This window comes from Archocentrus centrarchus, chromosome 22 (assembly GCF_007364275.1).
Source record: "Archocentrus centrarchus isolate MPI-CPG fArcCen1 chromosome 22, fArcCen1, whole genome shotgun sequence".
NCBI lineage: Eukaryota > Metazoa > Chordata > Actinopteri > Cichliformes > Cichlidae > Archocentrus > Archocentrus centrarchus.
In genome coordinates this window covers 6,331,573-6,346,218 of record NC_044367.1, presented here as the reverse complement: position 1 = coordinate 6,346,218, position 14,646 = coordinate 6,331,573, and the positions used below count along the sequence as shown (strand labels likewise).

At 44.6% G+C, this 14,646-nt stretch overlaps 1 protein-coding gene across 1 annotated transcript in view; it reads left to right on the top strand.

Moving 5' to 3' along the window:
* Positions 1-14,646, top strand: part of sptbn5 (spectrin, beta, non-erythrocytic 5) — a 72,553-nt gene that overhangs the window by 42,439 nt on the left and 15,468 nt on the right. The window contains exons 57-73 of the mRNA XM_030759095.1: positions 18-190; positions 286-376; positions 451-597; positions 840-977; positions 1,165-1,332; positions 3,434-3,522; positions 3,720-3,906; positions 4,260-4,328; positions 4,429-4,572; positions 6,169-6,365; positions 6,460-6,664; positions 8,972-9,151; positions 9,239-9,394; positions 9,484-9,701; positions 10,525-10,714; positions 10,801-10,977; positions 11,396-11,503. Coding sequence (XP_030614955.1) covers positions 18-190; positions 286-376; positions 451-597; positions 840-977; positions 1,165-1,332; positions 3,434-3,522; positions 3,720-3,906; positions 4,260-4,328; positions 4,429-4,572; positions 6,169-6,365; positions 6,460-6,664; positions 8,972-9,151; positions 9,239-9,394; positions 9,484-9,701; positions 10,525-10,714; positions 10,801-10,977; positions 11,396-11,503 — 2,637 coding nt within the window. The remainder of the gene's footprint in view (positions 1-17; positions 191-285; positions 377-450; positions 598-839; positions 978-1,164; positions 1,333-3,433; positions 3,523-3,719; positions 3,907-4,259; positions 4,329-4,428; positions 4,573-6,168; positions 6,366-6,459; positions 6,665-8,971; positions 9,152-9,238; positions 9,395-9,483; positions 9,702-10,524; positions 10,715-10,800; positions 10,978-11,395; positions 11,504-14,646) is intronic.

Here is a 14,646-nt window from a genome sequence, read left to right as displayed (position 1 = left end):
CCTGTTCTGTTTTCCAGAGCTCAGTGACGGAGGTTGAGACTCTGCAGAGGAAGCAGGTTCAGTTTGAGGAAGCCATGGAGGCTCAGGGAGACCAGCTGGACCAGGTGGAGAAACTGGCCCAGGAGATGATCCAACAAAAGCACTATGACACCGACAACATCAGAGCAAAGAGCAAGGCGCTGGCCACCAGGTAATCATCAGACCTCTCAACAACACACTTTCCAATCAAAGCCACTGGCTGGAAGTAATGCTTTGTCTATCTGATCACCCGCTGTGTGCGTGCAGGCGGAGTCAGTTGCGGCAGCAGAGCAGATCTCGTTGTAAAGCTTTGGATCAGTCGCTGCGGCTGCAGCAGTTCTTATCCAGCAGCTACCAGGTACTTTACTGGACTGTGCTGAAGTCTAATCTGTATTGCGCCTCAGGGGTCTGTAGCAAATGTGTGTTTTCCAGGTATGTGTGTGGCTGAATGAGCGTAACGCCATAGCATTGGATGAAAACTGGAGAGAACCAACAAACCTTCAGGCCAAGCTGTTGAAACATCAGAGTTTTGAGGCAGAGATCCTCGCCAGCCGTTACAGAGTGGACACCCTCACTAAGGTGGGTTTTTTTTTAAGCATTTGTGTATTTGACTCTGAAAGAGTTCAGACTACATGATCACAGCTCCAGATGAAAGATGTTTGGTCTTGGACAGGACAGTTGATAGTTTTATACTATCAACTATCAAGATTATTGTATATCAGAATGTTCTTTTCATTTTTAGACCTTTGCTAACATTTTAGATACAGTTGTTTGTTTACATTATTAGGACATTAAACTTGGGTCACGTGGGTGCTTTACAGGAAGGAGAGAAGCTGCTCTCTGAGTCTCTGTCAGCTGAAGCAAAGGTTCAACCTCGACTCAGAGAGCTGACTGACAGCTGGGACGCCCTGATCCACAACTGCAAGGAGAAGAAAACCAGACTGCAGGAAGCCTACCAGGTACTGACACAATCATGTTTAACATTACCCTTAAACCTCTAACCTAATGTCAACTTAAACCTACTTAACCTTAATCCTAAACTAAATCTCCATACAAAACATTTAAAATTGGGGCTTTGCCCATTGTCCCAGAATAGGAGCGATGTATATGAAGTGCTCAGAGTACCCTGTGCTGTCGTGTGTTTAGGCATTGCAGTTTCAGCGCTCACTGGATGACATGGAGCAGTGTGTGGAGTCGGTTGAGAGGGAGCTGGCCAATGAGGACTGTGGCAGTGACCTACCCTCTGTGAACAGACTGCTAAAGGCACTGCAGGGGCTGGAAGAGGAGGTGGATGGACACCGAGACCGAATCCAGGTGCTCAGCTTTTAGAGCTAGGGTGCACATTGTGTTTTGTTGTTTCAGAACTGGATAATTTTTATTTTACAATCAAAAATTTACCCATAAGAGATTTGGATTCATTTGATTTAAATGTATTTGTGTGTAACAAATAACAAATGTATTTGTCAAAAAAAAAATCATGGATATTTTAGTGTAGACTGAAGAAAAAAGACTGTTGTAGATTCCCAAAAGTGGGCCAAATGTCTGCATGCTTTGTAAAGTAAAGTAAAAGTAAAATTTTATTTATATAGCACTTTTCTAGATAAAATCACAAAGTGCTTTACAGCATCTAAAAGAAAACAATAATACACAATAAAACACACACAAACCACTAGTTAAAAGCAAGCCTGTACAAATGAGTCTTGAGCTGTTCTTTAAATGATTCAATAGAGTCCACAGATCTCAGGTGTGATGGTAGTGCATTCCACAATTTAGGAGCTGCAACCTCGAAAGCACAGTCTCCCTTAGTTTTTAGCCTAGAGCGAGGAACCACCAACAGATTTTGGTCAGAAGACCTCAGCAGTCTGTGCGTTATGTATGGGTGTAAGAGCTCACTAATGTATTCAGGCATTTGACCATGCAGAGCTCTGAAAGTCATCACCAAGATCTTAAACTGGGATCTGAACTTTATGGGAAGCCAGTGCAGAGATGACAAGATAGGTGTCACATGAGACCACTTAGAGGATCCTTTAAGTAGCCTGGCAGCAGCATTTTGGACCAACTGGAGGCGATTCAAAGACGATTTGCTGAGACCAATGTATAAAGAATTACAGTAGTCCAACCGAGAGGAGACAAAAGCATGAACAATAATTTCCAATTCCGGCTTGGACACCATTCGACTGAGGCGGGCAATATTTCGCAAATGAAAAAAGCAGGATCGCACAAGGCTATTAACATGTTTCTCAAAGCTAAGAGCTTGGTCAAATGTAACTCCTAGGTTTCGAACATTTGACTGAACCATTGATGATAAAAAACCAAGATTGTTTATCACAGTGGGAACAAAGCTATCGGGTGCACAGACAAGAACTTCAGTTTTCCCGGTATTAAGTGAAAGGTAGTTAGCAGCCATCCAGTTCCTTACAGCCTCAACACAGTTCTGAAGAATAGATAGTTTTTTAACATTCTGTGGAGAAAAGGAGATATACAGCTGAATATCATCAGCGTAACAATGATATGAGACCTCTTTAAATGCGCCCAAAATGTCTCTGAGAGGTAGTAAATACAAAGTGAACAAGATAGGACCCAACACAGAGCCTTGGGGCACACCACAGGACAGAGCAGCAGATGAGGATGTAAAACTATCAGCAGCCACTGAGAAGCTTCTGTCTGAGAGGTAAGAGCGGAACCAATCTAAGGCTGATCCAGAGATGCCCACCCATGTCCTTAACCTGTCAATTAAAATGTTGTGATCTACTGTGTCAAATGCTGCCGATAAGTCCAGGAGTACAAGAACAGAGTATTCACCTGCATCCCTTTTCATTAGAATATCGTTAGAGACTCTTAGGAGAGCAGTTTCAGTGGAGTGCAGGTTACGAAATCCAGACTGAAACTTATCGAGTATGTTATATTTAGCTAACATAACATTTAGCTGTTTGACCACAACTTTTTCTAAGACTTTTGATACAAAAGAAAGCTTTGAAATTGGTCTAAAACTTTGAGGAAGTGAAGGATCAGCATCAGGTTTTTTCAATAGGGGATGAATAACAGCTTGTTTAAAATATCGGGGGACAGAGCCAGTAACCAGTGACCTGTTAATTATTGTTAACACACATGGCCCAATGGTGCAAAAAATTTTCTTAAATAAAAATGTCGGTAAAACATCAATGGAGCTAGAGGAGGGTTTCATGCTATCAACCACACTTAGGAGATCTTTTAATGATATTGGTGAAAAGTTCTCCAGGATTGAAGGCCGAGTGGGAAGTAAGGCAGAAGAAGATACAGAGGGATTCATGTTTGCTCTAATATTGTTAACTTTACCAATAAAAAAGGATAAAAAGTTTTGTGAATCTTTGTGTGAAGCTTTGTGAATCCACTGCATATAAAAAGTATATATCAGTGAATACATTTTGTATATCAGGGTCTGGTGGAGACAGCAAAGAGTTTCCACTCTCAGGGTAACTTCCTGGCTGAGGAGATTCAAACCAGAGTGGCGCACACCATCAACAGGTCTGTGAACAGTAGATCTTGTGTGCTATGAAGTGTGAGAAATCTGGTTGTATATGTAATGTAGCCAATTTTTTCATGTCTCTTTATACTCTTTGAAGAGACTGATGCTGTTATGAGATTGCTGAAAAAAAGCTATTATACAAAGAAAAATACTGTATCAGTAACTGAGAAAAAGTTGTTGGTCTCTTCACTGACAGATACAACAGTCTGGCAGAGCCCTTGCAGAGTCGTAGGGAGAACTTGGAAGCTTGGCAAATCCTGTTCCAGTTCTACAGAGATGTGGAGGAGGAAATGGCCTGGTTGAACGACAGACTGCCCTCCATCACTGCTAAAGACTTGGGCAGCAACCTCAGCAGTAGCCAGCAGCTGCTCCAGAAGCACCAGGTAACCACTGGCAGAGCTCATCGAGAGTGCTGCAGACTTCAGGACGAGGACATCAGATTTTAAAAACGCTGCATTAGATTCTGATGTCTCAAGAAGTGAGGAATGAGTTAATGTTCAGGTTTTTTACTCATGTTATTACAGACAGAAATAATAATAATAGCACATTTATAACCTCCTGTACTTTATTTAAACCTCCAAATTGCAGGTATTTTCATTGTCAAGGAAGTCTCTAATTGTTTAGGGCTCTGGTCTATAAAATGTCACAAATTAGTAACAAACATCTACATAGTTCTAATTTTTCCAGGTTTTGTGTTGCATTTATTGAAAGAAATAATTTGCAAATGTTTTTTCAGGCCATGATGCAGGAGCTCTCTGGACGCACGCCATTGGTCCAGGCAGTTCAGGAGACAGGACGTAGTCTGGTAAGGAACTCTTTGTTTTCAAGTGCCAGATTCTGGCATCGTTATAGCTGGAATTTTTTGGAAACGCTCTGGGAACCTTATGTATTCTTGACCCTCTCAGGTCAGGGGTCGTCACTTTGCATCTCATGATATCCGGGAGCGTCTGGAGGAGTTAAAGAGTCTGAATGAGAAGCTTATGGTGGAGGCTGAGAAAAAACTGAAGCTTCTGCAGGAGGGACTCAGCATCCGTACCTTCCTCACAGAGGTAACAGATGCATGAAAACTCAGATTTAAGGTATGAAGGAGCCCTTTTTCAGATATACTCTAAAAAAAAAAAAAATGCCAGGCCTTAAAGGAGCAACTTTAATTAAGGTGTCAAAATGTCTTTCTAGTATAACACCACACTGAGTAATTGCTTGAAACATCCTCAGACCCACCCAAAATGTAGCCAACTGTGACTCCACCACCCAAAAAATTAAAATGGCACCTTCACTAATACAGGAACACTGAAATGAATCTAGTTTCACTGTTTAACCATTTATTACCAGCACCACAGTACCAGACTGTACATAAAAGATGGAGATAGCCACCATGACCGTCTTTTTTTTTCAAGTCAGAAAGTGGCGTAAATTATCAACTAGCACATATCCATGAATGTATGGGTGTGACCATGTCCCTTGCGGCATCCTGTGGTGGATGCTTCTGGAGTATGGGGCGAGTGGCCGACTGTTACAGACTATTTGGACCCATGAATACTGGGATCAGCAGCTGCCTGTTAAGCTGGGTAGTTTAACCGCCAGCATACTAACTCCAAAATACAATTCAGTTCTATTTGATTTATATAACAGCAGTTCACAACAACAGTCACCTCAAGGCACTTTATATTGTAAGGAAAAGATCCCACAATATTAGAGAGAAACTACAACAAGCATAAACCCCCTGTGAGCAGTGGAAGGAAAAACTCCCTTTTAACAGGAAGAAACCTCCAGCAGAACCAGGCTCAGGGAGGGGCAATTGTTGATTGACTGGGAGCGAGAGTAAGGAGAGGAGAGAGACAGGACAAAAGGCAAACTAATGGACTAATGGTGGTATGTAGTGAGAGTAAAAAAAGATGAGTGAAGAGCAAATGCTAAGTGCATCATGGGAGGCCCCTGAGCAGCCTAAGACTATTGCAGCATAACTAAGGGATAATTTAGGGTCACCTAAAAGTAAAGAGTGTGTCTGTCTGCTGAATCCAAACTGGGACCTGGTTCACAGAAGAGGAAGAAGAGGTGCCTGACAGCTGAAGGCTCTGCCTCCCATTTTACTGTTAAATACTCTAGGAACCACAGTGTTCTGTTGGGACAGTATGAGGTCTTTAAGATATGATGATGCCTGCTTTTTCGAGATTTTGTATGTGAGAATTCAATTCAGAATTTATCAGGGAGCCAGTGAAGAGAATAATATGGGAGAAATATGATCTCTCTTTCTAGTCCCAGTTGGTACTCTTGCTGCAGTGTGCTATGGGTGTGTCACACAGATACCTGCTAATTAGTGCTAAGTAACCTACAAATGTGCAAGTGATCCCCTGGACAGACCACCAGTCTATCACAGGCCTAAGAGAGACAGACAACCATGCACTCTCACAGCCACACTTACAGCCAATTTGGAATCAACAACTAATCTAACATGCATGTTTTGAGCTGTGGGACTAGTTTGAGATAAACATCATTTTGTGACATTTAGGTAAAATTTAAGACAAAATTTAAGAAAACCCAAAAGACAAGCAATACAAGCCATTTCACACCATATAATGATATTTGGGATCAAAACAGGGACCAAACATATACACGTTTGGTTGTGTGGTTGTGTGTGTATGAAGGTATCAGAGTTGCAGCTGTGGTTGGAGGAGCAGCAGGCAGGTTTGACGTCTCGAGACTGTGGGAGGAGCGAGGAGATGACGGAGGCTCTGCTGAGGAGATTGGACTCTGTGGACGTGGAACTGGAGAACCACAGGAGGACCGTGGAGAGGCTGCAGGAGAGCGGCACATCACTGCAGCATCTCAGACACCCCAACAGGTAAGCTGGTTTGAAGTATCCTGCAGTATCATGCTGCTTTTTTATTTATTTATTTTTTTTGAAACTGAAAAACACCCCAATGTTTGTTTCTCAGCCACCTGGTCAGTGAATCTCTCTCAGCTGTCCTGGAACAATTTGAGACTCTTCTCAGACTTTCTGCATCTCGTCATGCCGCTCTGGAAGATCAGCTCCGTCTCTATGTGTATGAAAGAGAGGCCAAAGACATGCAAACATGGCTGACCTCCAAGAGGACAGTGGTAGAGTCCACCGACTGCGGACAAGATCTGGAGGACGTAGAGGTGAGTCACACACAAAAATTATTATGGCTTACTTGTGCTTCATAGATTTTCCAAAATTAGAATGGCATGTCATTAACTTCTGTCTTTTCATTGCCATAATCTATTTCTTTATATTCTTCCTTTTTTCTGTTCTCTTTTCCCTCATCCCTCAACCAGTCCTGGTAACTGGGTGGCATTACCAGAGTCTGATTATGCAGGGGGTCTCTTCCTGTTAAAAGGGAGTTCTTCATTCCCACCATTGCATAGTGCTGCTCATATGGAATTATTTGAAAATCTCAGCTGGCTACCGAATCTGGCTATAGGAAAATTGAGCATTGAGAAGTACCAACTAGATATAGTCAGGCTCACCTCAGTGCACAGTTTGGGCTCTGGACCCAGTCTCCTGGAGAGGGGCTGGACTCTGTACCACTCTGGAGTTGCCCTCAGTGAGAGGTGGCAACAATAGTGTGACTGGGAGCAATGGCCTGGCAATATGAACCTGCGTGGTGTTTTGTTGGTGGGCTTCTGTACTAAACCACAATTTGTCCATACGAACACGATGTTTGAGAATAAGGTCGTCCATAAGTGCATTTGGCACCAGGATGCTCTCGATTGCAGGTTCTTGATTGATTTTGTAGTTGTATCATCAGACCTGTGGTTGTATGTCTTGGGCTCTTGGATAAAGAGAGGAGCAGAGCTGTCAATTGATCAGTAGTAAGTTGGACCAGGTGGTGGGGGAGGACGCTGGACAGTTCTGGTGTCCCCAGACGTGTAATGAGGGTGCATTACCTGGCAGAGACCCCAGTCCGCAAGATCTTTAATTCTCACAACTGGCAGAATCTTGAAAACATATCAAGAGAGGCTGGGGACACCGAGTCAGAGTGGACAGTGTTTGACATCTTTATTGCCAAAGGTGGTGTACAGAGATGCGGCTGTAAGGTGGTTAGTGCCTGTCATGGTGGTAAACCCCAAATCGGATTATGAATGTGAGAGGTAAGGGAGAACTATCAAGTTGTAGCAGGAGTCCTATCAAGCTTGGATGTGCTTGTGGGACTCTGGAGGTGGCTGATATATATACCAACAGGCCAAGTGGAGTGTGGCTCTGACAGTAGCTGGAGCAAAAACTCAGGTGTAGAAGGAGTTTGGTGAGGCCATGGAACTAGACTTTTGGTTGGCCTCCCTTAGTTGGCCTTCCTTAGCCAGGCAATTCTGGCTCACTGTCAGGCAACTCTGGAAGGCAATGTGGCTTCCTGTTCACACTGTATACAGTGTTGATGGTCTCCTTCTGATCTCAGCTGAGGATATAGTAAGGTGGTTGAAAGAATACTACAAGGATCTCCTCAAGCCCACGGATACACCCTCTGTAATGGAAGCAGAGTTTAAGGATGAGGGGGATGACTCATCCATCACTGTGAGTAGTCAAAAAGCTCTCCAGTAGCCGGGTCCCTCGGGTGGGTGAGATTTGCCCTGAGTTCCTTAAGGCTCTGGATATTATAGGGTTGTCCTGGTTAACATGCCTCTACATTATCACGTGAAAGTCAGGGGAAGTTGCCTCTGGATTGGCAGGCTGGGTTGGTGGTCCTCCTTTTCAGGAAGGACTTGATGGTGTGCTCCAACTTCACACTCCTCAGCCTCCTCAGGAAGGGCTATGCCAGGGTGCTGGAGAGGAGGGTTGGTCCGTTACTCAAACCAGGATCCAGGATGAATGTGGTTTTTGTCCTGGACCAGCTATTTATCCTTTCAAGGTTGCTCAAGGATTCATGAGCGTTTGCCACATGTAGACTGGCTGGGAACTTTATGGACCTAGGGAAGGCATTTGACCATACCCCTTGGGGTTATGGACTGCACTTTGTCACACAGGGAATGTCTGGGGCTTATTCAAACCCAACCATGTGCAGAGAACTTCAACATATGAGTAGCCTACTCAAACAGATGAATTATAGCAGTTCCCATGGACTGTTTTTTCTAACTATGGGATTTTGGGGGCACTTTAATAAACGTTAATCTGTCCATTCATTTTCTTTTGCTTATCCAATTCACGGTTGCAGGACATTTTATTCAAACATATGAAAATAGTTGCTCTAAGCTGTATTTGTTTGGATTTAGATTCATATTTATTTGCTGTAGCATATTAAGTTTTGAATTGCATTTAAAAATAAAAATTGATGTATGAAAAAATCTTGGAAAGGAAGAGACTTTACTGGAACCCTAAATAGAGAAACCCTAAATAGCAAATATTTAGCAAATGTCTAAACTTTAAGATCTCAAACTGCTAATATCTCCCTCTTTATCCTTTTTAAGCTGCTTCTTTCTTCTCTCCATCCGTAGGTCCTTCAGAAAAAACTGGAGGTTCTGGTTTCAGAGGTGTCCGGCTTGGGTCGCAGCCGACTGACTTCGGTACAACAGCTTGGCCGAGGCCTGCAGCAGGATGATCAGGCTCGCAGGAGGGATGATGCACTCAGCAGCCTGTGGGATGAGCTCAACAGTAGCATCAGGACCAGAGAACAGGTATAGATCTGATAGATCAGGTTGCCTCTGGATGAGGTGATCTTGGTTAGAGCTTGTGAGAATGATAATCTGTCCCATGTCCTCCAGAATCTGCAGGCAGCGAGGGAGATTCATCAGTTTAACCGTGATGTGGAAGAACTGAAGGGCTGGATGGCTGAGAAGGAGGCAGTGCTGGACTCAGATGACCTGGGGCACGACCTGCACTCCGTCCAGACTCTACTGAGACAACATGAGGCACTAGAGGTAGGAAATATCCACCAGACACTGCATCAAAGCTAAGTGGTGGAGGCATGGCTCAAAATGAATGTTCCTGCTTTGTTGTTTTCCATCAGAGGGACCTGGTTCTGATCTCTGAGGAAGTAACCAGGAGCAGAGAAGAAGGTCGCGCTCTGAGCAGATGCCAGCCTCAGGCCAGATCGTCTGTAACTCAGTGCCTGGAGGATCTAGAGGTGTGCTTGACCAGCATCCAAGACAAGGCCTCGCAAAGGCGGGCCAGACTGGGGCAGGCAGAAGATGTGCAGAAATACCTTTCCCAGTGGACTGAACTCATGTAGGTTCTTGTAACGTAAAACAATGTATTTACACACTACCCAGGGATATTCTATAACATTTATGCAGTGAGTGGTTGTGTTTTCTGTGATTGCACATCAAAAAAATCTGTTTTGTCCATAAAACTTGCATTAATAGTTCTGTTGCCTAGCATTAAGTGTTTATTAAAATAGCATTATTTTCTCTTGCTGAACTAATCTCAACTAAATGAGCATTGCATTGCATTAGTTTAGCCAGACCACAGGGTCAAGGTTAGCTGCACTCCCTGCAGATGAGCTGATGGCACAGGTGATACCCTTCTACAATTAAAAGCTTTTTCTTAGCTGCTCCCTTAGGGGCCGCCACAGTGGATGACTCTGCATTTTTACCTGCATATTCACCTTTTTTTTCATTTAACACTACATGCCTTGCCCTGGGTCTCCTTCTGGTCTCAAACCAGGTATCTTTCATGTGTTAGGCAAATGTGTAAATCACTACTCTATGGAGCCACTTGATACCCTTTTAAACATCCAATTGATACATCTCATTTATAAAGGATTAAGCTGCTTTAGTCTATGTATCTGCAATTGACTTTACAACGTGCCTCCATCTCAGCGCTTCCATTCATGCGATTTCTGTTCTGTGTTGGAGTCTTGCTGCTGCTCTTCCTGGCTCCAGTTTTCCATATAGAAGGGTGCGCAGGCGTCAGAACAAAGCTGCGCTACCAAATATGTATGACTGCAGATCAAAATAACAACCATCTTCTAAATCTATGCATTCTTTGCAGTAAGAAACAATTTTATAGAATGAATATTTTTAAGATCCTACACTGTCTTGTGCTCCAGGGCCTGGCTGAAGGAGATGCTGTCTCTTGTGCGAGGGGAGCCTCAGAGCGGGAAGGGAAGCGATCTGGAACAGCTCATCAAAAAGCACGATGAGTACCGCGTCCAGATTGACAGACAACTCAGCAAATCGCAGGCCACCAAACAAAAAGGAAAGTGTCTGATTGAGGATGGAAACTTCATGTCTGAGAAGGTCATGTTGCCCCATTACCTTCTAACATCAAAAACATAGAAATGCCTCCTGATAGCTAATATCCCACTGTGTATTTCTTGTCTCAGGTGGAGCAGCATATCTGTGAGCTGGAGGAGCTGGAGATGCGCTTGGAGAAGGTCTGGGAGGAAACCAGGCTGCTGTATGAGGAGGATCTGGAGATTGTCCTTCTGCAGAGGGAGATTGAGCAGGCTGAGCGCTGGCTGAGCTCCTATGAAAACACACTGATGGCTGAGGAGTATGGGGTATGTTAATGCTGAGGAGTGCTCAGAAAGGTGAAATGGACAGGGTCATGCTAATGTTTCACTTTTCAACTCTGTTGTAGTGATTTGGGGCAACAGTCACCCTATATCAGAGCATAATTTTTTTCCTGCAGTGTGTTAATGCAGAAGAATACAGAGATGTTAGAAAGAAAGATTTCCAAATCACAAAATCTATCTGGATTTTTTTCCTGCCCCCTGAAGGGAGGCCATGTTACATCTGGATAATAATAGTGATGATAATAATAATAGTCCCAATACACATGTTTGAAATAAACTGGAATTATCGTTGAAGGCAGATTTCAGAGGATGGAGTCCCCAAGACATCATTCAGACCATGTGACAATAAAACTTATCTTTACTAGAACCTTTTCAAAGCTTGCTTTTTCTGCGGTTCCTCCAGGATTCTGTGTCCGACGTTATGGAGCTCCTTAAGAGGCAGGAGGACTTGGAGGCCATGATCCAGGCCCAGAGTGACCGTTTCATCGCACTGCAGAAGAAGAAAACGCAGGTTGGTCTGTAACATTACAAAAAAAGAGAATAGAAGTTCACGGACTGAATGGCAGCACGGTGGCATGGTGGTTAGCACTACTGCCTCACAGCTAGAGTGACATTTAGAAGGGACTGGGTTCAATTCCTCAAAACTCAGTGTGGAGTTTGTATCTTCTCCCTGTGTCTGTGTGCATTTCTTCTGGGTACTCTGGTTTCCTCCCACAGTCCAAAAACATGCAGCTACTGGGGTTAGGTTAATTGGTCACTCTAAATTGTCCGTAGGTGTGAATGGTTGTCTGTCTCTCTGTGTTGGCCCTCTGACAGGCTGGCGACCTGTACAGTGTTCCCTGCCTCTCGCCCTATGTCAGCTGGGATAGGCTCCAGCACCCCCGTGACCCTGAACAGGATAAGCGGTGGATGGACCGAACCGTATGCTGTAAAACCGAATTTTCCCCAAACACAAACAGGATGAAACTAAAATCAAGACAAATGAGATCTAAAAGTGTCTTATATTTTCCAGACATTTGCTGTAGGGATTACAAATGATGTGTTTATGACTGGTAGAATACTCATAGCCATAGCCCATCATACTAGGGCCTGCTGTGGTGGACTTCCATTAGCAATTTCAGAGTAACATCTAGCAGGTCTGGTGCTGCTTGGTCCATGAATGGGAAAGTGAGAAAAGGAGAAAGAAGCAGCAAGGTTTTTTTTTCACTGGCAGCATAAAATACATTAGCTGTTGGGAAAAATCCAGGAATTCTATCAATTATCAGAAGACCAGGCCCAAGACCAGCTTCCATAGTAAGAGCTTTATTCTTTGCAAGGAAGAGACAGTTGTGCTCTGCACCATCTTATGCTCATACACAAGTACATGGCACACAGGCAGGAGTGTAGGCGAGGGAGGAAGAACCAGAAACGCTGACGTCTGTAAGGTTCCACTTCAGTGCATGCAGCCTCTGACGGGAGGATGAAAATCAGACATAGTCTTCACACCTTTTGTCAGTTCTCAATAACAAACTACACAAATACAGAACTTAGATAAAGGTCAGAGGGTAACATTAAGACCGTGGTTAACTTTTATCTTCATACTTGTAAAGCATATAAGGTTTAGAGAGGCCATACAAATGTTTCCTGTCATTTCAATAAGCAATATATACATAAGCATAATTAACACAAGCTAAATTAAAATTGTAGCTTTTGTCTAAAAGAACTTAAAGTATACACAAGTCCCAAAAGCAGTTGATTGTTTCAGGTTTGATGGACCAGCAGACCTGCAATATAATGGAGGAAAACCCCAGTTCTTCATTTTCCATTTTCTTAACAGCAATCCGAAATCCAAAGAGTTTCAAAGTGCTACCCACTTAGTAGTTTTGGCTTTTTTATGTATTGAGAGCATTAAAAGGTCTTATTCAAGATGGCGCCGGTGAGGTCAGCAGCCGTCGTACCTGCTCCTACGCTTTGTTTGTATATATTAGGTTTAGCTCTAATTTTGGACTTTATAATTCCGCCTGCTCTGTGTCATATCACGTATGACAGACAGACTCTTTTTAATATCAGAATACAGCACTCTGGCTGTATTCTGACACCTTTTTCTCCCGACCCGACTTGGCCTCGGGAGATACTGCGTTTCCAGTGGGCCAGCTCAAACAAAGGACCCAGGTCACGGACAAGGCCCCGAGGGAAAAGAGCCGGCGTAAGAGAGAGGCTGAGGCGCAGAGCGCACCAAACGCCACTGCCGAGCATCCTGTTGGCTAATGTCCAGTCACTGGATAACAAGCTGGACGAACTCAGGGCCAGGATACAGTTTCAGAGGGACATAAGGGACTGCAACATCATCTGTCTCACGGAAACATGGCTGACCCCCCTCATACCGGACCACGTCGTACAGCCGTCGGAGTTCTTCAGTGTTCATCGCACGGACAGAACGAGTGAGTCTGGAAAATCAAGAGGAGGAGGTGTGTGCCTAATGATTAATAACAACTGGTGTGACAGTAGGAATGTTGTCCTTCTGAAACAATCATGTTCACCTAACCTGGAGCTCCTAACCCTGAAATGCCGTCCCCACTACCTGCCCCGCGAGTTTACTTCGGTCATCTTCAGCGCCGTCTATATTCCACCTCAGGCGGACACAAACACTGCACTATCCGAGCTACATGAGGCTATTTCCACCTATCAGGCTAACCAGCGTGATGCGGCTCTCATCGTAGCCGGGGACTTTAACAGTGCAAACTTGAAAAAGCTGATACCGGAGTTGATTCAACACATCGACTGCCCCACCAGAGGAGAGAGGACCCTAGACCACTGCTATTCTCCATTCAAAGATGGCTACAAAGCAAAGCCTCTTCCGCCTTTTGGGAAGTCTGACCACACCTCTGTACTTCTCATGCCGAAATACAAACAACGGCTCAGGCAGGAACCCCCTGCTGTGAGAGAAGTGACACGGTGGTCTGATCAAACCGAGGCCGCTCTGCAGGGTGCGTTGGATTCAACCGACTGGGACATGTTTCGCAGCAGCGCGGGCGGAGACATCGAGGAGTTTACGGAAACTGTTGTGGGATTTATTGGGAAAGTTGTTGAAGACACGTCACTTAGGAGGACCATCAGGACTTTTCCCAACCAGAAGCCGTGGGTGGATAAATCTGTCCGCGACGCCCTGAGGTCCCGCACCGTTGCCTACAACTCCGGCCTCGCCTCTGGGAACATGGAGGACTACAAGGTTGCATCATACAACGTCCGCAGAGCGGTGAAAGAGGCTAAACATCGCTACGGCCGCAGACTGGAACAGCAACTACAACAGTCTGACTCCAGGGGACTGTGGCAGGGACTACGCACCATCACGGACTACAAAGCAACACACACACACCCGGTGAGTGCCGACGCTTCTCTGGCTGATGAACTCAACATCTTCTTTGCGCGCTTTGAGTCGGGAAGCCGACAGCCCGCTGCGCTCCCGGCCGGAGGGGCGGAGACACTCACTGTGACGGAGCGCGACGTGAGGAGGGCGTTTAGACGTGTAAACACCAGGAAAGCGGCTGGACCAGACGGTATTAGTGGACGTGTCCTTAAGACCTGCGCTGACCAGCTGGCACCTGTGTTTACACTGATATTCAACCTCTCACTGAAACTGTGTGTGATTCCCACCTGCTTTAAAAAGTCCATCAT